The sequence below is a fragment of the Falco biarmicus genome, chromosome 4 (assembly GCF_023638135.1).
Source record: "Falco biarmicus isolate bFalBia1 chromosome 4, bFalBia1.pri, whole genome shotgun sequence".
Taxonomy (NCBI): domain Eukaryota; kingdom Metazoa; phylum Chordata; class Aves; order Falconiformes; family Falconidae; genus Falco; species Falco biarmicus.
The window spans coordinates 23,894,185-23,916,878 of NC_079291.1; the positions used below are offsets into that span (position 1 = coordinate 23,894,185).

General features: G+C 40.3%; 1 protein-coding gene across 13 annotated transcripts in view; it reads left to right on the forward strand.

Moving 5' to 3' along the window:
- TNS3 (tensin 3) overlaps window positions 1-22,694 on the forward strand; it is a 281,293-nt gene that overhangs the window by 123,587 nt on the left and 135,012 nt on the right. For 12 of the 13 annotated variants that reach the window (XM_056338690.1, XM_056338693.1, XM_056338703.1 and 9 more), the window contains 2 exons: window positions 2,763-2,800; window positions 20,885-20,923. In XM_056338690.1, coding sequence (XP_056194665.1) covers window positions 2,763-2,800; window positions 20,885-20,923 — 77 coding nt within the window. Of the gene's footprint in view, window positions 1-2,762; window positions 2,801-16,786; window positions 17,334-20,884; window positions 20,924-22,694 lie in introns of those variants that run through there. The other variant, XM_056338701.1, reaches the window with a different exon arrangement.

The window sequence follows — 22,694 nt, forward strand, 5'->3', positions numbered from 1 at the left end:
TACCTGTGTGGGACATACATAGGTGGTGTGAAGTGCTTTGAACACTTGAGCACCTGGTAAATGCCAAGAACCACCTGTCAAAATGGGCTCAGCCATTCTCAGTTTTGTTTTTCTGGGCAGAGGTTTGCTCGACTAGTGCAACTCTGCCCTGCCAAGAGAAGTGACTTGGTGTTTTGGTCTGTTCTGCTTGGGGATCTGTTCCCGTGCTGGGCCGTGCCTCTTGGGAATAATGTGTGCAGTCAGCACTTCAGCGTTCACCCAGGAGGGACGGGGCAGAATCCCCTCTCTGCCCCTGACTACAAAGGGATGCTTTGTTTGCTCCCAGCATCTGGAGAGCCAGTGATCTCATTTCAGAGCGCTTATTTCTATCCAGTTTTATTATAATCAGCTTTATTAGACAGTGAGGGAGAGAAGGTAATGACTTAACTCAGTCTAATCCATGAAAGTGGTGGATTTAGGTATGAATAGGGTATTTCTGGATGCTGAGGAGGAGCTAAGCTGTCTTTATGGATGAATCACCAACTGTATCCTCAGAATGTTATAGATTTAAATACCTGCAAAAGCACATGGTTTGTTTTCAGTCAGAGAGCTTTGCCTGATGCGTATGTGACTAATTACCTCTTGAGGCTTTAGTCTTTGTTTCCTTTGAGTCTGACAAATACAGCAGAGCTTTGTCCATGAAGTGTTCTGCCTTTAGTGATGTATGGAGTTTGTGCGCCTTATTTCTGTGTTGCGTACGAGTTTGAATGGGATGCTGCAGCATTGGTCTCGATGCTATCCAGGCTAAACTCACACCTGACTCCAGAGGTCTCTTCCCAGCAAAGACAGCACTGTTGTGTTACACAAGAGCAGTAAACTGGCTTTTCATGACATGGAAACTGGGAAAACACAATGGCTGCGTTTACTGTTACCTATGTCTCTAATAAGGATTTTGTGTATCGGTGACATTTGTGATTTGATTTTGCATGAGCCAGTAGCAAAATCATGGAGGTTGTTATGGAATGAAGTCTCTTTTTGGCTTGTATTTCATGTTGCCTCCCAGAAATCTAGGCTTAAGTGTCAGTAAAGAAGATGAGAACCTTGTCTGTAATACCAGGGCTGCCTGACAGGTTTACTGTTTTAACCTTTACTTTTTATGATTGTGTGTCTTTCTCTTTCTTTTTTTTTTTTAATAGTCTTTTTTAGTTCTTTTTTTTATTTTAACCATTTTGCAGGAGAGCTCAAAGTAGGTTATAGAGTAAGCAGATCGTATGCACGCATATTTTTAGAGCATCTGTTAGGCTTTTGCAAAGTCAAAGCTAATTATGCTGATTTAAAATATGGATTCTGCTAAATACACGGTTTCGGTGCATGGAATTACTTAATGAATTTAGGCATCCCCCATGCTGTATTGCAAGCAAATGAATTTTCCTCATGGATTAAAAGCCATCTTCCATTTGCTTTAAGATTGATAGTGTCTGTAAGTGGTATGTGGTTATTGATTGTTGTCAGTGCTGATAGAGCAGGGTATTTGTGTGGACACTAATAACTTCTTAGAAAAAAGAATCTTGATCCTGTGAAGAACTATGAACAAAGAACTCATTCCTAACTTATACCTGGGGAAAACAAGTGAAGGTAGTACTTACAAGATTGCCAAAGAAAATGGGTCACTAAGCCTTGCTTTCTTTTTTCCCCTGAGAAGTGACGGGAGCACGGGTTTTTTTTCATTCAGCAGTTGATGCGCTTGAATCTGAAATGGGCGTGGTCATGTATTTACTGACCTCACATCTGGGGAGTTGTATCTTTCCTGCTGGATCGGGCTGTAGAGTATCTTTCTCTTGGTAGAAGTGCCGAGAAATGAGCATGGCTTTCAGCTTCAGTGGTCTTAAGGTTAGGCCCTAGTTAATCTTTGAGTTAAACCTCTGTGGTATTCTGCAGCTTACTGATGTTGGAGATGGAATAAGTAAATTTTTCCTGAAACTTAATTTTTAAAAAATATATATTTATATGTTTAAAATTAAATTTTAAATGCAATTTGGCTGAAAGTAACCCAAAGGATAGACATTGCATGGAAATAAAGCACATTTCAGAGTAAAGAAGAAAGTGCATATAAATGGAAAAATCTATTAAGCCCGGCCTGTGTCGGAGTGTAGCTATTAATGCTGTTATGTGATAGTGACATCGCTGCTCATCTGGCCACTTTTTAATTGCTGTTTGCTGAATCTAAACTTGCTGGTACAATTCATCCCTTCCTGCTCGTAGGTCAGCAGGAATTTAAAAGAAAGTGCTTACTTCTTGGAAGTAATCTTTCCAACACCATGTAGACTGTAGTCAGAAATTATAGTCTGAACAGTCATGGTCTCTTGTGGGCGTGAAGTCCCCCTGCTTTTCTTAGGTCTCTGGAACTGCTGGTACGACTGAGATTCACAGGTTATGCTGGGAACAGTTTGATTTTACTCTCTGTGCTGTTTGGGTGGTAACACTTCCAGTGCACGTAGGTAGGTGTCAAGATAATCAGCCATGTAACCAGACATGTGTTATCATAAGCTGATGGAATGCACAAATCTGATAAGACTGCTGTAATTAATCTTTCAGGAATGGGTAAAAACTAAATGCATGTCTTCTTAGGGTTTTTTTTGTTTGTTTGTTTTTGAAGTATGTAAATACTTTGATATATACAAGCTTGAGTTTGACCAGATCTCTAGTAGATAGCTGATCTAAAGAAAAGGAGGGGAGAATCCACCCACTCTTTTACTCATATATTTTATTTGCTTTTGTTTTAGTTTGCAAGTATGCCTGCCACAGGAAATGTGAAGAAAAGGTAAGCATATCTATTTTCCTCTCTTGCTGTTGATCCACATGTAGTTGAAGTTGAGACTAGTGTATCAACTAATTAAGAGTAAGATGATTCTTAAATCAGATGCCTAGCTGTTAAAAAAATATTTTTTTCTGGGTTATTTTTCTTGCTATTAATAAAAAAAAATGGGTCCCTATGCAAGTCAAAACATCTGCACTAGTGGTTGAATTTTTCATTTCTCCCGCAGGAGGACCTATTTAAAGTTGAAAACAGATGGTTAAGTGGGTAAAAGACAAATGACACAGTTCTACAGAAAAGAAAAAAATGTATCTGAGTGAATAAGGTGTATATACGTATACACACACATATCTAAAAATATTTATAGCAACTGAGATTTAAAGGGAAACTTTTGGCACTGGATTATGAAAACTATAAATATATTATTAATTTATCTTCAGTGTCTACTGCAGATAGTTTCTATCCAGTTCAGTTTCACTGCTAGATTTTTGTTAGTTTCTAAATTCTCTGGGTCCCTGGTGAGATCAGTACCTCCATGGTCTCACACAGCTTCAAATTTTCCCATCCCTCGATTTGTGTAAATCAAAGATGTTCGCAGAGTGATGAGGCTCCTAAATCTAGGAGCCTCAGAGGGCTTTGTTTTACCAGAGCCACCTGTATGCAATAATATTCCTTGCTTTTAACTAAAACTTTAGATTAGTACTCGCTATCTGTGAAGACAGCACTATTTTTTATAGCTAGAGCACTGAGCTTCTGGAGACCACAGATCTAGTCCTCCTAACTGTATTGTTGACTTGATGTTTGGCCTTGTGCAAGGGTTTGTTTGTTTCAGTGCTTCCAAGAAATAGAACTAAATTCAAGAGGAGAATCTCTGCTTGGTGAAGGACTTGGAGTTTTGTCAGGTCATTTGGGGAAATTCTAGTAAATCCAAGTGTCAGTTGGCTGAGCATCGCCCATTTTGAGTGAAAATGGTACTTGCACATGTGAAAATCCCTGTGTATGTGGTATGCTGTATAATTGTGGAATTTCATTTTTTCATTAAATAAGATAATAAAGTACATGCAGTGGTAATTAAGTTTCCAAGTAAGGTAATACCTTTTGAAGGTTTTCATCAACTATATACACTCAAAAATTATTTGTAATACTATATAATGGTGGTCTAGAAGTAGAAGGGAAACAGTTCAGTAGACAGAAGTACTTTTTCTTAGACCAGAGGATGTAATTGATTGTGTTCCAAATAGCACTTGTGGTATGGAATTCTACCAACTTCTATGGGGAAGAATCTGGTTTGTTGATAAAGTTGGTAGCTTGTAGATTTGCTTGGGTAGGTGCTACGTAGATCTAGAGTTTCCAGAAGTGATGGTATGTAAATGATGCTGGAGACTGTGGTAAGAAATTATTTAAACTTGCTTTGGAGGCAAATAATTTCATACGTGTGCCTTATGTTAAAACTGAGAAACTATATTTCAACTATTCATGCTCTCTGGCATTTGGTTGTTGAGTGTTGAAAAGACTAATATATGGAGTGCCAAAAGTATATAGTAGCATAACTGTCATCAAGGCACTGGTATATTTTATGGTTTTAAAATAATTGAGAAGAAATTACTAGCATGTATTATAGAAGACGGGAAAATAAGGTATGGGAACAACACCAAATTTAATAATCAATTATTTATTACAAGGGATTTTTTTCTGATTTTCAGAGTAGTAAGCCATCAAGTAGCTTAAACTCAGAATTTCTCTGAGAGTCTTTTCTGGCTACTTATATGAGGCTTACAGCAATGTTGCGTATAATCTTGTTACATCATTCATCTTGATTCAGATCTGAATTTTGCCTTTATTGCTTAAAACAGCCTCTGTATTTTCATTTGGTTACTAGTTTAAAGCAGGAATGTTTCTAGTAGTTTTTAAGATGGACTGAGAATATAATAAGACCACCTAAGGATGTTGCAGGCAACCTTGAGGATACCCGAACCCATAATCGTATGCACTGAATTCAGATTCACATGTGGAAAGAGTTTCATGGACTCCAGCTGATTCGCAATTTACCTCTTCTCCCTGAAATGTATTTTACCTTCAAGACAAGTATTGCTCCCTGTGTTTGATATCAAACTACCCTGTCCACAGCTTATGGGGAGTAACTTTTTGCATTAGTTAAAGATCCCCCAAGGCAAACTGTGTCAGCAGTTAGTCAGCTGACAGTCACGTGAAAAGAGTGTGCATGAGAACAAAGATCGTTGCACTTGAGATCCTGTAGTCATTTTGGAAAAGAATAATGCACCAGCACGGTCAGGCATTACTTGAAAGACTACTGGGGTCATGAGTGTTCATAAAAGCATTATTAGATGCAAGTCTAGCCGTAAAGCCCCATACCAAAATAGATAATGTCATAAATATGTTTAGGTAAAAACCACAGCTCAGGCCTTACTCTGGCAGTGCTACAATGCAGGTTTTCAGGAGTTTGTTAAGCCATTACCACTAGTATGCTTGCAACTGAAAACCAACAATTTCTTGTTATATAAATCACACGTGATCGTAAAGTTTATGCAGACCTGGAAGTAAAGTGGACTCTGAATTTGATCAGAAGGTACAAATGGAGGAAGACTCACATTTGGAACCCTGAATCAGTTCTGTGGGGGTGTTCCAGTTGCCCCTGACATAACAGCAGGTACAAAATCAGAAATGCAGGCAAGCATTGTAGTAATGTTTCAAAACCTAGGGCACAACTGGAAGAAAATCTGAAGTTACAAAAGAAAAGGAGCAGAGATTAGCTTGCACCAATTTAGGCTGTTGTGTTTGGTGCCATTATATCAGTTGCAGAAAGACTGTAACGTTTGAGATTATATAGCATAAATCCACTAGACAGTGTGGATGGATACCAGTGTGAAAACTGGATGAGCTGTAAAGAAAGTTACCCAAAAAATAAAAGCACCAAAAGCTCAAACTCAGCTGTCTTGGAATTGTCTGTGGAAAGAAAAACAAACAAAAAAGTGAACATAGTGTATGTTAGGGTGTAAGACCTGAAGAGATATATCCATCTCTGTCAGGTTACTGTTTGCAATTTAGCCCTGGAGGGGAGGGCAGGTGTGTGGCTACAGGGATGAATTAATAGAAATTAAGAATCTGCAAATTCAGAACAGATGTCAGGAAGCAGTATTTCACGCAGAGAGCAACGAATATGTGAACAAGTCTCCCAGGCATGTTTGATCAGATGAAAAGCAGTGAGATTACTCAGGACTGAAGTGATCTAATCGTGACCTGGGCAATAGAGCTCTACGCGGGCTGTGCCATAAAGGGGCTGGTTGGTCAGTCTGCTCTGAAAGACACCCCTAAACTCTCGTAGCCTCTGTGAACTCTCATAACCTATTCATGAAATGGTCTGCTGCATCCCTGCCAGTGCGACACCAGGGATCTTGGTGTGCGCTGGGCACTGGCGAAGCATTTGGTGTTGGTGCAGCCTCTGGGGGCAGCTGCTTTGCCAGCGAGCTGCTTGATGTGTCTCTTTTGCGCCCATCAGTGTGCTGTGCGTGGGCTGTGCTGAGCTGGGACAGCTCTGGTGCTCTGGCCTCAGAAACTTGCTGCGTGCAAATAAAAGACACGTGGTTGTATCTGTAATGTGACTTTTCCAGTATTCTGGCTGTACATACTCATAGTGAGCTGGTATCCTGCTGACATATATGTGTGCTCATCAAGAAGGCCTGATGAACCATACTTTTCGGCATGTTGATAGAGAAAGAGCCTAAAAATGCTGCCCTGCTTGAGTGGTACTGGGGTGGTGGTAACTTGCTGGACCATAGTGATGCCTCTTGTGACCATGGGAAGCCCTCACAGACTTGTCATTGACCTTCCATATATTAAGCTATTGTAATATGCTTGGTTTTGCAGCACGCTTATTTAGAACTAAAGCCAAACTTTCAAATTGTTATGTTGTACCAGCATATAAAAGTGTCTCAATTTACTGTAAATATTTATTTTTTTCTTTAGTCATCCATGCTTTTTTAATTTAAAGTGGTGATGGGGACAGGAAACCACTCCAGAGGAAAGCGTTTGCTATTCCTGTATGTACTGTATTTTAAAACACTCTTTAAAGGGAACACTTTTGTTTTCACTCTGAAAAACATCCTAAGAATGAATTCTGAAAGAATTTTGTTTTCCTGTACCAATCCCAGTTCATTTAGGTAATTACTATCTTGTATGGCCTCACCCCGTGTGTGTTTAACTTGGAAATGTTTCTGTGTGGCTATTTGTTCAGATGTACATATCTAAGTAGTGTTCCCTGAGGTTTCTGAAACTACAGCATGTCTAATGCCCCAGGGCTTTGCTTTGCATTTTGCTCTGGGAACTTGTCCCCTTTGTTTCGGGGTATGTGTGTCTGTGTGTGCTGTAGGAATGCTGGTTTGTCCCACCACAAGGCTTTCACTTAGCTCTTTGCCCTGGGATACTGTTTTCCCTCCTCTTCTGCTCTGTCAGTTACGTATGTGGTGTAGGGCTGGGGCATTGCAAAGCATCATCTTGTGACTCTAGCCAAACTTTGTGCTCTGAAGTCTGGGAATTTGGAAACCAGTTTCTATCTCCTGTCCTGTGGGAAGGCTGAAAGCAGGAGGGCGAACCGCTTGACCGTATTTTCTTGACCTGTTTCTTATATGCTAATTCTCCCTCTTGAAAAGTGACTTGATTTTATAAAGTTTGGAAGCAAATGCTTAAATTCTCTTACAAGCTCTTACAAAAAAGCTTAAGTATTTGCTGAGGTCTTCTGCTGAATCAGGTGTGATCCTGCTTTATGCCTTTGCCTAGTGAACATTGTATGTGTCCTTAACTCAACCTGGAAGATATTTTTACTATGCTTAAGCCAAAAAGGCATTTTCTTTATATAATAATGTTTGATTCTTTGCTAGTCTGAAATGATGTTTTGAAGAAACCAGTATCCTAGGCAGATGCTTCTGTGGCTTTTTCCAGTTCCAGTAAGATTAATTTATGTATATATTGGTTTGATTCAGCATACTTTCGTCTTCACCTTTCAAGAAGCTGTCTTAAATCTCAGTGGACTGCAGATTTAACCAGAACTTCAGAATTTTATATTAATGGTCCAAAATCCTTGTTTAGACTTACTTTTTGAGCTGTAGTGTGCCACTAGAATGCTCGTAAAGGTAGATCAAATGCTTTATTACTTTCAAATTCTTTTATTTTTTGTAGAGAAGTAACAGATATATGGTTTTTAGCATTTTGTCACTTAAAAAGCCACCAGAATTGTTTTAATTATGTGTAAACTCAGACGTGACACCTTGTCCTGCTACTTTTCCTAAAGGGTATGTTTTTACTAATGCCTTTTTTTCTAGGCATTTTGAGAGACTGTAATTCTTCCCTTGACCCTGTTCTTTCTTTAAGCTGTTTAAGCTGCTGCTGATTGAAGAGGATTGAAGGAAGGCTCCCTGCTGCCCCCAGACCCATAGTCTCTTGGATACCCTAATCTTTTTCTTTCTTAGTCTCTTTAACAGGCTAGAAAATATGAACATGATTACAGAAAAATGCATGGAAATATATAAAAAATTTAACTTGAATGACTGTAAAACCCGTGACTACCAACACTTTAGAAGGGAGAATGACAGTAATCACAGCAATCAAAATTAGCGAGGAGTGATAGTTCATTTTAGTCCTGGGTTGCATGTCTGACTTGTACTGTGAAAATAAAGAACTTCCTATCCATATATATTTGTATACTTTGCCTGATCTTGGTCAGGTATTTTCAGTTTGGACATTTAAAGCGCAAGCTGTATTGGCTCTCAAAAGGCTCTAGTGACTTGTGTCACTTTTTGGAGTGGTTTGCGAAGGAGCCTGGTGCATGCTTGGGGCAGCCCCATTGGGGCTGGGGGGCTAGACTCGGGCTCTGGGGGGCCACCAGGGCACATGCTTTACCCTGCTGAGAGAATCAGTGGGATGGGTACTTGGGAGAGAAGTATACGGTGCACTGCCCTACGACAATTTTCCTTGTGTGTTTTCTGGAGCAAGAAGGAAAGATCCTTCTGCCTTTTGTGTAAGGTTGAGGGAAAGCGGTGGCACGCAGTGTATCATCCTTGCCAAGAGCTGCAAGGCAAGTCACATGGACTGTGGCTTCATTTACCATCCTGAAATGTAGTTTGGACTCCTGAAATGCTGTCAAATGTAGTAGTTCCCACCAAGTGGCTGACAGATACACATGCTCATGTTCCCTCTCTCATATGTGTTTGTCTTTGTAACATGCACACACATGCAAACAAGGCAACTACGTGAGGTACCTCTCCCCTGCCCCCCCCTCAAATCTGGCCTGTCTGTAAGCAGAAGTCTGATGGATGCACTGGAATTCATTGTAACTGGGACGTCCCCTGAGGTTTGTAAGAAATTCACCTTTAACTGAATTTAACATCAGTGCACCCTGGTCCATCTTTTGAACAGCTCAATTAACTGTTCAGAATTGAGTTACGGACAGTGCGTTCTTGTTGGTCATACAATAACCAAACCTGTGTTTAATTGGTAATTGTGGATTAGTTTCATGTTTTCCTACTTGTGTAAATAATGTCCAGATGAAAAAAAAAACCACAAAACTCCCCCCCCCCCCCAAGTATTTTATTAGTCCTCTTTTAAGAATACTGAACCTGATTTTGTTTTACACATTTTCCTCTCTGCTCCTGTTTTTACTTTTATGCCTCCTGTATCAGGAGTTTAGTTTAAATCTTAAACTCATATGTGCAGACTTCGCTTTCTTTGATTTGTTTTTGTTTAAGAAGGGTATGAGAGAAGGCTTTCTGTTTACAAGTTCTTCCCGTCTGGCTCCTGTGTGTTGCGCTGGAGTTGTGTGAGCAGGAGGGTGGTGACTTCTCACTCGGTGTGCAGTGCATCTTGTGTCTCGACCGTGGGACAGTGCCTACTGTTCAGGGCTATGGAGTAAAAGTATGTAAAGGAGCACCTCTCCAGGCTTCCAGTGGCGCTGTCAGAAAGAATTTTGACTTGTAGCCCCAGGCAAGAGGACTGGGGGGAAAAACACCCAACACCCAGCCATCCTGAATATAATATAAATGCACACTAGTTGATCTTGTTAGATTACCAGTTCCATTAGGAAGGTGAACCGGGAAGAGACTGAGAGCAGAAGCGAGTAAGCAGTGGGCTGGACTCTTCAGAGTGGTGATGAGGCACTTTCTCTTCAAATAAAGTATTCGCTGTGGTTTCCAAGGTTACTGTGTTCCTGCTAATGTCTGCTCTGGACTGCTGGTGCTGTTACTGCACTGAAATGGGTGTGAAGGTTGGCCCAGTATGTTCAGTTACACTTGGTCAGTTTGGAAAGGGAAGCAACTATATCATGGATATTACCGTTTCTCAAGCTGTTGCTAGTATCACCTCTCTTTTGAGGGTGATAATTCTTGTTTTCCCGATTTGCAGGCTGCATCGGCTTGCTACTGAGGGAATTCAGCATGCATATTCAAAAGGGTGGAAAGAATTCCTCTGAATGTTTGAAACAGCACAAAATTAGAACAGGAGCCAGACTTGCAAGATGTCAAAATGTGTATTACTTTTTAAAGAGCTGGCTGCTACTTCGGTAGTGGCAGTTTAAACACAGTGTTTCTCTTGAACTTTCTACCCTTGTTTTGTACTTAACACTCAGTTGCATTTCAGGCTCTACAGATAACATGTCACGCTTTCTCAGAAAAACAAAGTCAGTTTTGGGGGGAAGAGACACAAACAGAATACCACAAGCTTTTTGCCTGAATGCCTGAGGTTTGCCAATCATTTCATTGTTATTTTTAAGTGATTTTGAAGTAAAGCTCTTTTAGTTTTAAAAATCATTGAGAAACCTGGAAAAGATTTGCTCTGAGATCAGCAAAACACTGTCACCTTTTACACCTTAGTTAATATGGCACTGTGGAAAGTGTGGATTAAAACTAGCATGACCAGCAGTGAACCAAATAGTGGTGACTTTGCTGCTCAAATGGGTTCATGTGAGTTTGGTTTTGATTTGGTGGTGGGTTTTTTGTGTTGTTGTTTGTGTGTGGGTTTGTTTTTTTTTAATTATTATTTATAATTTCAGTATGGGTTCTCCTTAACCCTCTCAGATTTTGGGCAGAGGGAATCAAGGACTTAAAACTTATCATATTATTTCCAGGAGACAACTATGTGATCGAACCTCTGTGGTTGACCCATTTTTGTGGGAATCCATACATCTGAACACACTGAATGAGGCTGAAGAATTTGGGGATTTTTTTTCTTTGTAAGCAGTGTTTAGCATGTTACATTACCATGCATGCATCGGGCTAGAACAAAAATCCGAGGGATTACTGTATGAGTTCTGTAACTGACAGCCCAAAGGGGTAGTCTGATTTTTCCTAATTGTAACCAGAAGCAGTATGTTGGAGATCCTCCTGTCTGCAGAATATTCTGCCCTCTGTTAGATATAACATTGTAGTGAACTGTGCAATGAATAAACCTTCGGATTCAACCAGAACTGTAAGGCTTTGAGGGTTGTGAGGACTTGAAATTGCTTTTTATGGGCATAAACCTTGCGTTGTTTAAGTAGCAGAAGTGCTGTGCTGGAGTGTTGTGTATTTGATAGTTAATTTGCTGGAGCTTTCAAAAAATGAAAAAGTACTTTAAAGTATGCTAGTGTTTTTAGATAAGAACACTCATTTGGACTTACTGTTTCAGATAACTGACAGTGTTGTGCAAGACCCAGCTGGTACATGTACAACTCCAAGGTTTGTTTGTTTCCTTGCTGATTTTCTTTTAAAAATAAATCTGTTGGCAAGGGGAAAAGAGGATAAGATGATGATAGTGAGGGAAGGAAACAAAACAATTTCTGCTTTTCTTTATTCGCCACCAAAATATGGATAAGTTAAGTTTTCATGACAGATGTGAACTTTCCACTGGAAAATCTTAAGATGTTTTATGAGAGCTGGGTTTTTTTTGTTTGTTTTTAACTCCCATGCCCTGTCCTGTTCTGGGTGATTTTGGGGAGGACTTCTTTACTGGTCCAGCTGTTCTCTGGCTAGCTCTGATCCTTCCTGTATAGATACAGGAGATGTCACACAGACTTGCCATGTAGCTTAATTTTTGAAAAGAGGTAGAAAGGCATTTGTCATCCTTTTAAAATGGGGGCAAAGAACCTGGGAATGATGCATCCAGCACTGCTACTTCTTGGAATGCTCTTCTGGCCACATCATATAGCTTATGCCACATGCATCTCTGAAATGGGAGTCAAGTAGCTTACAAGAATATACCACTCCTTTATTTGAGAGTTACTGGTATAGAAAGTTGTTTACCCTTACTATACATGATGCTCTCAGCTTTTACGCCAGACACATTGCTTTTGCATCCACTGTTACAGCTAAAGGCAACAGCAACATCTTGAAGGGTACTGGGAGCATCAACAGTGGCTGTAATTGGCTAGCAGGCAAAATGTCCCAATTACATGTAGCATTTTGTGCCAATGCTGTGTCATACTATATTGCTTTTGCTGGGTGTTTTGATGAAGAGTGTACACTCCTACGAGCTGGTTGAATTCTGTCTTGCAGTATTGCATCTCAAAAAGTTGGAGTTACCCCAGCCTCAGATTGCAAGGAGCTGCCTTGCTCATTTGATTGAAGAATGAAAATGGAGTTACAGACATCATCATGAATAGCCACAATTTTGTGGAAATGTAGAATGAGAACGAGTACTGTGTTTCAAAGGTTGAGCTCTTATCCCAGAAGTCCTAACTGTTTTATATCAGCAAGCTGAAATGTCTAAGCTACTCTAGGATTTGCTTTTACAACTTTTGTGATAACACAGCACTTCATAGCATTTTACTAGTGATTATTTCTAAAAGGCTGCTTCCCTTGTCTTATTCTGTCTTGCTGAAGAAAACATTTAAAATACCTCCCACAGTTAAAGCATAATAAAGCAAGTTCAGTCTTAGTGAAAGCTGCCTGTTTGGGAGAGCTAGTTTTGATTAAATATGTATTTAAGCCTGTCGTAGGGAGAACATTCTGTACCCTTTTGCTGCATTATCTCTTTCCTGAATAGCGCAAAATTTGAAGGTATATTTAGAATATATATGTTTAAGGCTTTGTTTTAATATATTTTGAGAGAAGCGAAATTTGTTAAAATGACCATAGGGCTATGAAAAATCAAGATTGTGATGTAAGAAAGTCAGAAACACTGTAATACTCAGGTGCTTCCAGTGCCTTCATGTCAGCCTCCAACAAAGTGCTCTCAATCTCAAAAATAGGCGAACTAGGGCCTTATAGATGGACCCTGTCTTTACAGCATGAGAATACATTTTGGCGGGAAAGTGTGTGTGTGTGGATCTGCCGTGGTTCTCAACCCTTTGGGCTACTTCGGCCTCCTGTGACATGCTGAGCAGTGTACTCCAGCGGTTTTCCCCAAGGATTTCGGTGAAGTTCCTGCTGGAGAGGTCATTCAGCCTCTTGGACATGACTCTTGCAGACCTTCTATCACAGGCTGAAACCCAGCCTGTGCTGGACTGTTGTATGTACCTTTGGGTGGCCTCATTCAAAGAGCTATCTTTCCTTTCCTTCTTGTTATTTAACAAATTTATGCATTAAACTGGCCTTAGTGAGTTGCAGAGAATCATCCTGCAGATGGATGGTTTTCAACTCTAGGGAAATAAAAATCAAACACCCCCATCCCCCCAACTAATTATTTTACCAACAGGTCTGAAGTGACTTCTGTCTTTATATCTTTCTGTGATGTTGAGCAGAAGAGACTGTCATTGCTGTCTTCTGGAGCCCTCCTCCTTCACCACATTGCCCTCTTCTCTATAATGTATATTAAGGAAAAAAGATCACTCCCCCCTATTTTAACCTAAGTTTATTGTTTAAATATTGCTTTCATGCTATCTTGGGAACCATAATGTCTCTAGCTCTTACACTGTTGCTCAGCTGTTGGAAGCAGACTGAAACCCAGAGAAATCACACCAACATATATATATATGTATGTATGTAAAAGGTCGGCAGTTCTGAGGTTCAGCAGGTCTGGTGCACAGCTTGTTGCCTTGAGCAAATGCAATCCTTGCTGGTAGCGTGTTCCTTTGGGAGAGGCGTATGTCCAGGGAACTGTGCCGCCATTGCTTGCTAGGGCCTCCCTGTCTGGTAACCCTGCGAGATTTGTTTCAATTTGCAAATGAAGCATGTTTTCTCATGGGGATTACACCAAAATAAATAGGCCTGGAATCCTGAAAGGATAACATAGTTTGCCAAGGAATGTGTAGCTAATTAAGCTTGGAGAGGTCAGATCTGACCTAAAGAAAGCAGAAGTCAGTTCTTGCAAAGATGTGTGCAATTGCCAAATTAGGATTATTTTTTTTTAACTGTTCTTTAAAGCAGCAGCAAAGTGAGATACTTTGAGCAAAGATACTATGTGTTTACACTTATTTAGCATCAAATCCTTTCAACCTACTTTATAAACCTGTGGTTAAACAGATTAATTGGGACAGGAGCCAGCACTCCATTTACATACAGTTCAGGCTGTCAAACCAGACCACAGTGCAAAGGGGTGGTGCAAAGCCTGGTAGAAGTCTAGTTTTAGGATCTTGGGGCTCCTGCTGTATGGTTTAACCTCTTAGCGACATCCAGGTTCTTCTGAGTGAGTTTCTTGTCCTTTGCTTCTGAACTCTTTTGGAGCAAATCCAGTGACCTGATAAAGAAGAGGACTTCACCTCTGATTACTGGTTTATGGTTATCAGGAGAGATAACAATCCATTTTTGATTCTAAGGATCTTCTGTTTCACTGGAGTTCTGAAGAAGTTCTTCAGTTTACCCTTCTCCCCCATAACCTATGTGGCAAATGTCTTGCTGTATATTTGTTCTTCAGAGCGCTGGAGAACAACTTTTACAACATAGGTTGAAACTGTGACTCTGCAAGATCAAATATCACAGCATGGAAGAAAGCCAGACTTCGAGGTGGTGAAGATACGTGAACAATACATTTCTGTATCTGGGGATGGCTGCATTCCTAGTTAATTGTGAAAGGTTTATTTTCCTTCAGCAACTTTGTTTGAAACAGCTTTGTGGCTTTGTCTGGGAAACAGGGATTTGTATGTAAATAACTACTCTAAATTTTTAAGTCCCTCCTGAAGGTATGTAACTTTCCATTTCAGGTGCTAATTTCAGACTTTGTTTCATAAGGCATAATCACTAGTAGACAGAAAAGAGCTGTGCACGGGTTAGGCCTGTAGGAACATGGCTTAGATGTTACAGTACTCAGTTACTCATGTGTTTTTTTTCCAAGAAACACATAGAGAGTTCCTCAAGGTTCTGCTGATCCTCTTTACATCTCGTTGAGGTGGGTCCATATAGTGTTAGCATTATTTCAGCAAACAAAAAATACTGAAGTTGAGACATTAATAAAAGGGCGCCAAAATGTCACTGTTGGAATGTGGTTTTGAATTGTTCTGTTGTTCCCTGTAGCAGCTTTATCACAGAATGAGAGGAGAGAAAAAATGTAATGTGTTAGGAAGCTCTTCTGTTGTTTCTTGGATTCTGCACACTCTATGACAGCATTATATGTGAATAAATCTTTGCATTTTATTGATAAACATGAACGAAGCCCATGAACAGTTTTTCAGGTGTAGTTGTCTTTGCAATTTACAATGCAATCTTTTTGTTTCTTAGAAACTTAACTTCAGAACTGCTTTACATTAGTCAAGTAGGAGGGTTGTTTCCCTAGGGCAAAAGAATTTGTTGTTCTGAAGTGAAGTGGAAATGGTGTATAGGTGCACTGAATCACAGTGCTGGTTTGTATCTATTACTTTTTTCCCCCCCTTTGTTTTCTTTGTGGGAACACAGTTATATCTTGTTAATTAAAACATTGTAGTGACTGCAAAGTGCTCGTTCATTTTCTGCTGTGTTTGGTAGATCTTCCTTTAAGGCTGCTGTTTTCAATGTGTCAAAACATGCTTAATTTGAAGAGGAAAATACAGTGGGTTTGGGGCACGCTTTATAGCTATTCTCTCTAGCATGAAATGCTCAGGGTGCTTTGCTTAATCTCCAGGACAAAAGTCTTGAGTTAGATACTGAGTTAGATCACACAACTAGAGATGTGGTGGTGGTGCTTTTGGTTGTTTTTAAATTATTATTATTTTTATTATTATTATTAAATAGAAGTTGTGTAACTTTTTAATCCCAAGTTAATATCCCAATAATGTCCCTTTTTATTCTAGAATTTGGATTTACATTTTTTTTTATTTAGTCATCTTACAAGTTGTATCTTTGAAAGCACAGAGTTACTTTAAGAGATGCTGCACTTAATGTCCTTTAGTTTGTTTCCTTAGTGAGTAAGGGGATTTATGATTTGAGCATTTTGTGGGGTGGGTTGGAAGATCATAGAATCATAGAATGGTTTGGATTGGAAGGGACCTTAAAGATCATCCAGTTCCAACCCCCTGCCACAGGCAGGGACACCTCCCACCAGCCCCGTCCAGCCTGTCCTTGGACACTGCCAGGGATGGGGCACCTGCAGCTGCTCTGGGCAACCTGTGCCAGCGCCTCGCCATCCTCACTTCCTAATATGTAATCTAAATCTGCCCTCTTTCAGTTTAAAACCATTCCCCCTTGTCCTATCAAGAAGGGGATGATCACTGACAGGCATGTCAAAAGAAGAAAATTAAGCAGAGAAATTTCTTACGTTTTCAGGGCTTAACTCCAAAGCTGTAGTTTTAAATAAATAGGTGTGTGTGTTTAAAAGCAAACCAACCAACCAAAAAAAACCTGGGGAAAGAAAAATGTGTATGTAAAGACACATATTAAGTATTTCCATGAGCTTACCATTTGGGCTTCTGACAGTCATTTATGCAACAGTCACAAGGTCTCCTAACATCACTGTAACTGCACATGATTTGGAGGGTATCAGTGGATTCATCTTGCTGCTCTCTTTCCCCTTTCTCATCAATTTTGTAACATGATAATTAGTGAACTAGAACAAACTGTTTTTTAGCAGGTCATGTATATATTTGATGAAGAATCCTCCCCTTGCACATCCTTTGTGTTACACGTAACCTGTGGCATGCATGCCAGCGTTTCTTACTTGATAAAACTGTTCCTTGGAAGAAAGTAATTCAGTATAGCCAAACTGTTAAATTGCTTTTGCAAAAGCGATATGATAGCGTTCGATATTTGGACTTTGAAATGCACCTTTGGGAATAACTGGCTCGTTCTTTGAAGATGGTTCTTCCTCTGAATGATAACCTACTTCTTGCAAAAAGAAAATAAAAAGGAAGGAAGGTAAAAATGAAAGATGCACCTAGGAGTGAAAAAAAGCCTTGAAATATAAGTACGGGATATGCCAGAAAATGACCTGTTGTGCAGCAGTGAGGGGCACTGTCGTGTCTGTTACAGCAGGCGGGGACACATTTTATTTCCTTAGTGCCAGATATCCTGAAATTTGTTGACATTTTGTCTTGTTTGAGTTAACATTTATCTGGAGTTGGTTGGTTACTCATTAACTGGTGTGGCTGGTGTTACAGTAGTATGAAGGAAAACTACCTGCAGATTCATTGGAGACAGAATTCTTCATCAAAGTAATTATTTAAATTTTTTTTCCATCAATACGGGAGTTTTCCAAACTAAGGCTCTATTCAGGAAGTATCCCACCAGGAAAGTGTTTCTGTATTAACTGTGTATACAAGAACAGGTAGTTTGTCTTTCCAGTATTTGCTTGGTTATTTGTGGGTAGCCTAATACGTCTATATGCATGTATGTGCATGAGTCAGGTGCTGAAAATGTAACTGGTTTTGAAAATCAGGCAAGACATGTCCATATTCTGATACTGGTTGTTAATACATGAATTTGCAGGAGTACGAAAGCTAAATGCACCTTGGTTGTATGGAACTCTGAAGTACTACACTATTGCATATCCAGTGTATTTCTTAAAAGAATAAAGAAAAGCTGACAAACTAGGTGATTACAAATGTCGGTTTTGGTTTTGTGTTCATATTTTTTTTGGTTTGGGTTGGGTTTTTTGTTGTTGTTGATCATTTGTTTTTTTGGTTTTTTTTTAAGATCAGCTGCAGCTTATTTGGAGAATCAGAAAAGTCCTGACATTTATTGTTTAGCGTGGTTGGTACACAATATGCATAACTTCTTCAACTGATGAATGAGATGTTTATAGTCCATTTTGTCTCTGTATTGATACTGGATTGAAGCCCTGCGGTCTTGCTTTCCAGCTCTATACTTCTTTTCTAAATGCTGATTTTTATTTTTTTAGTATGTCTCAGACCTTTGCAAACCAGGAAAAAAAGAGTTGGAGCCACTCATATCCTCAGCTGAGGTTGCCTAGACCTTGTGACAACCTCTGTTATCTGTGAACACGTCAGCTCTTTTGCTTTTAACCTGCGTCTAGATTAACAGTGGAAGAATTTGCTGCAACTGCTTGTGAGACCTGAAATTAGGAGACATAGAGACCTTGACTGTTTTCCTTCATTTGGGAAGAAATACGCTATTTGTGTATATGGAGTCAGTGAAAAAAAAAGTCAATGCACCTTGGATGATTCAGTGTGTCTTGCATTGAGTTTTGTAGCTCAAAAACAGTAGCAGTGCACCCAGATCTTTGGCTGTGTTATGCATTTACAGTGCTCTGCGGTTCAGTGACGGTTCAACACAGCAATAAGTGGTCACCAGGGATTGCAGTTCATACCAGAAGGGGTCTTATGTAACTTTTTTGGTAGTCCTAGAACAGCACCATCTAACACCAGTGTTGATCTTTGTAAAAAGAAAGTGTGAAAGACCCACAACCAGGGCAAGATGGAGCCTATCTGTAAAGTCAGGTTGCTCCGTATAGCTGTTGTAGGCAGAGTGAAGCTCAGAGAAGAAAAAAACCAAGGAAGTGCTAACCGTTAACATTAGCTCTCATCATCTTACAGCCCTGAGCGTGTGTGAGTTGACTGAACAAAATGCCACAGATCTGCCAAAAAAATCCGTAATTCTTTGCTGAAGTTCTTTTCCCGTGGATGTCCCTAGTGCTCTTGTGTCAGAATAAAGAGGACTTTTCTTATTTCTTAGGCAGTGAGTCAGCTGTAATTATTGAGGAGGTTACAGCAGGGTTGTGTTTTCGTTAGCCAAGGGGAAAGGAGATGCTTGATTCCTCGAGGATTTTTAATAGTGGAGGGAATGGAGAGAGAAGAGGTGATATTGATGTGCTCCAGTGATGACAATTATTTTATAGTGTTTCTGATTATTAATTATGTGAGCATGTAATATCAGTTCATCTCTGCTTTTCCACTGCACTACCCAGCCAGCCTGCAAGCTCCTTTGGGGTTTCCGTTAATTCTTTTTCTTCCTAGTGTAGGCAGAGAAAGGAAAGTAATAGTTGAAATTTCAGTTTTTATCTATTTTAACCTTACGCATTGCTAATGAGAACACTAGCAAAAGCTGGATTTTAGTGCTCCAAACTGCTCTGCCTGGTGGTTTGCCACTTTGGCTTGAAAGGAGAATTGGTGGTTGTAATTGAAGGTGGCATCTGAAGTTTTACATGCTGTGTTGGGCGAGGGCTCACAGAGGCAGATGTCTTCGCTTTCAGCAGCGGGAGTGCTATCATGACAGCTTAGTTAACATCTTCCATGTGTTTAGTACGGATGTTTGGTTGGGTAGGCTAGTGAATCACGAGAGGCAGTCATGAAACGAGCTGCAGAAATGTGGCGTATTAAGACCCTGGACTTGCTAATCCTGCTGAGGAGCCCAAGGGTGCAGCAGACCAACCTCCACAGCTCCTCTCTGTCCTGTGTTTCTCAGGGATAGTGTGGAGATCATGGGGAGGCTGGGAGTGGAAAATCAAAGTGCTGCTACTTTTATTTACTTTTTTAATAAGTCCTTTGTGTTTTAAGAAGTGTTGAGAATCAGTTACATGCCTTTCACAAGCAATTATGAAGGCAAATGCCATCCCTTCCGTGCTGGTGGTTAAGAGCTGTTCCTCGGAGGTAAGACCAGAGCAGGCTGTCCTGGTGTAATCGGGTCTGTCTCTTTGGGCTGCCTGCAGGACTGAGGTTTCTTTTTGTTCTTTCAGCTTGCTCTGTTGCATGGATGGCATCTTCTTTTTATTACTCTAACGCTTATAAGTGATGCATCAGGCCCCTCCTACTCGGTAACACACTCTGAGCCATGGCTTGAGAGCTGGTGGGACAGCTCACCAGTGGGACCAGAGAGAGAACACCTTTGTAGTCCAGGTGTTGCTGCTGAGTTCCTGGCTCTGCTCTGTTGGCTGAGAGGCGAGTCCATCCTGGAGAGCTGTAATTGTGAAGGTGAACGCGTTAAATGAAAGGAGTTTTCACTGGGGTTAGCCTCAAAGTGCTTGTTAAAGTGAGCGTGTATGATGACTTACTGGGGCTCAGCTGAGTGGTGTAAATTGATGAACCACAGTCTTTTGACTTGGCTGTGTGAGGTCCGAGGGTGCCTGCAGCTAACTCTTGCTTTTCCCTAGATCGTCGGGTAATCTGAGTTAGTCATGCTTTCCTTGGCTTTCTTGTGTTTTAGTTTTGAATAGTCAAACAAGAGTGGTTTTTGTTGGTTGGTTTTGTTTTTTTTTTTTGGTGTGATGCATCCAGAACATGTTCTCCATAGGAAGCGTTTTAACGTGAAGCCAAGCCTCTGAAATTATGTGAGTCCACGGAGTATCTGTTCTGCTTTCTCTGCTCAGCCTACACCCATTAAAAAAGCCAGAACAAGAAATAAGGTGTTAGGAACTGCTGAAGTCCTAGAGTACATGAAAAGCAGAATACTTATTTATTAACTAAAACTGAGTTGATATGAGAAGGCTGCAAAGGCTGGAGGAGGGAAGAAAGCCCTCCACATTTCCCTGCATATGTGACCTGAGGGAAGGCATTACTCTTCAGCTGGCTCCACTGATGACAGCATGTGTGCAAGGCACCGAGTTAGCACTGAGCTAATGCAAACTGTTCAGGGGGCTGAGAGAAAGTAATGCAGCTGAGGACACTCGGATTCTGCACCTGGTCTGGTTGGTGCCCATTTGCCTCTGCCTGGATTTTGGAGTATTTGAGGGAGCTCAGTCAATGGGATTGGGTCAGCTCCAAAGGAAGTATCTTTTTTTCTCTTATTTTATTATTGTGTTTTATTCCAGGTGGTGACACCCTGCTTTCTTCCAAGCAACTACGAACTGGTAAGTGATTTTGGCACTACTGATATCCATCAGGTTTTATTAGGTTATAGATTAAGTTATTCCTGTAGCCTCCAATAATCTTTTGTTATTTCAGTACTGTGCCATCACCTTTCCCCTGTGAGGGCCTGGCAAATCAAGGGTCTGTTCTTGAAGCTTGTTAGTGTCCTGTCCCATGCAGGAGTCTGGTTGTTTTATTGAGCATTTTTCAAGGCTAAAGATTAACTGGGTGAAATGTTTTCTGCCGGTTTGGATTCTCCTTAAACGGGACAGGATGACCTGCCTGTGATGCCACAACCATGTGCTGTTGTCTGTGTTACCTTATCTGCTTTTGTTTGTGTGTTTTAAATAACAAAAGAAGACATTAATTGTTTCAACATACGGATGTCTTATTTCAGTTTGGAAATATGGATAGCAGACTATTTGGTTGGGGCCTGTTGTTTTTTGTTGCTGGGGGAAGAGAGGAAGCTAACCCATGCTTCCTCATGATAGGAAAATGATAAGGCTTTTCTGGCTGGCATGACTGAGTTTGGTTATTTCAGCTCTAAGGGTAATATGAATAATGCCTGGAGGATGGGATGCAACAGCTATTTATTGAACCAGCGCTACCACGTGCTAGTGCTGTTACTAGAACTAATCAGGCAACAGCTGATGCCCAAGTGTCAGCTGAGAGCCCTATGTATTTACATATGTGATGCAGCTACTGGCAACTGGGCATCCTGCATCTCGCTCCTGCCTTGCGACAACAATTGGCCAAGACACTTTGCATATTTCTGTGTCTTGATTCCCTGCTGGAAAAATGCAGGTAATGCTACTTGCCTAATATGAACCACAGAAGTCAAAAAGTGCTTTGGATGTGTTGGTTCATGCTTTTCTTAATCATTGTCCTTTAAAAGAAAGGCTGGAATCCTAAATCTGTGGTTCACGTTATTAGGAGGAATGTGAATATCAACTTGTGGGAGGTCTCTCCTAATTTTGACCCAGTAATTTTATGAATTAAATCACGTCAGAGTCTGAGGATCCTCTATGGCATTACTGCTAAAATCATAAATAGAAAATAAACCCTTCCTTACATCTGCAGCTCACAGTATTAGATGCAGACTGGCAACTGTGGTTGCTGTTTCTTGTGTGTTGTGCATGCAACCTGCATATGGATTCTGACATGGAAAATTTGTCATTCAGCAACAATTTTAAGCATACAGCAACCTGTGGGATATGGTACCAGTCATTGCCGTTAATAATTCGGGTTGAACTTGGTTTATGTGAACTGTGAACATGGGGCAATGCGGGTGATCTGGGCAGTGTGGCTGGCAGAAGTGGTCTAACCTGTTTTAGTTCACTAGCAGGGACGTAGCCAGAGATATACTCAGTCCCTGAATAAAACATTTACTAGTTTTAGGCAGAAGAAAGGGTAGATTTTAATTTAAATTTATTGCAGGGAAAGCTGTAGGTGAAATACTTTCACTACATACTGTGTAATATGTTCTTATTATTGAGAGTGAGGCTGAGCTTTTTTTTTTGCTTTTGCTGTGAAATGTGGTTACACTTTCAGATTGGGAGTCTGCCTTGTGCCCAAATAAATTTTAGCTGTTTAATGAAGAGTTATCTTGTTCTGAAGAAGGATAACCTATGACCGTATTAGCTGTAAACAGTTTCTTTTACAGTCATTTTGAGTGTAAAATACTGAGAAGATCAAGAACGAGTAGTTGGGATCTTTAAATAATAAGGACGGCAGTACTCTGTTCCAATTAATCAAAACTTCGTTGCATTGCAA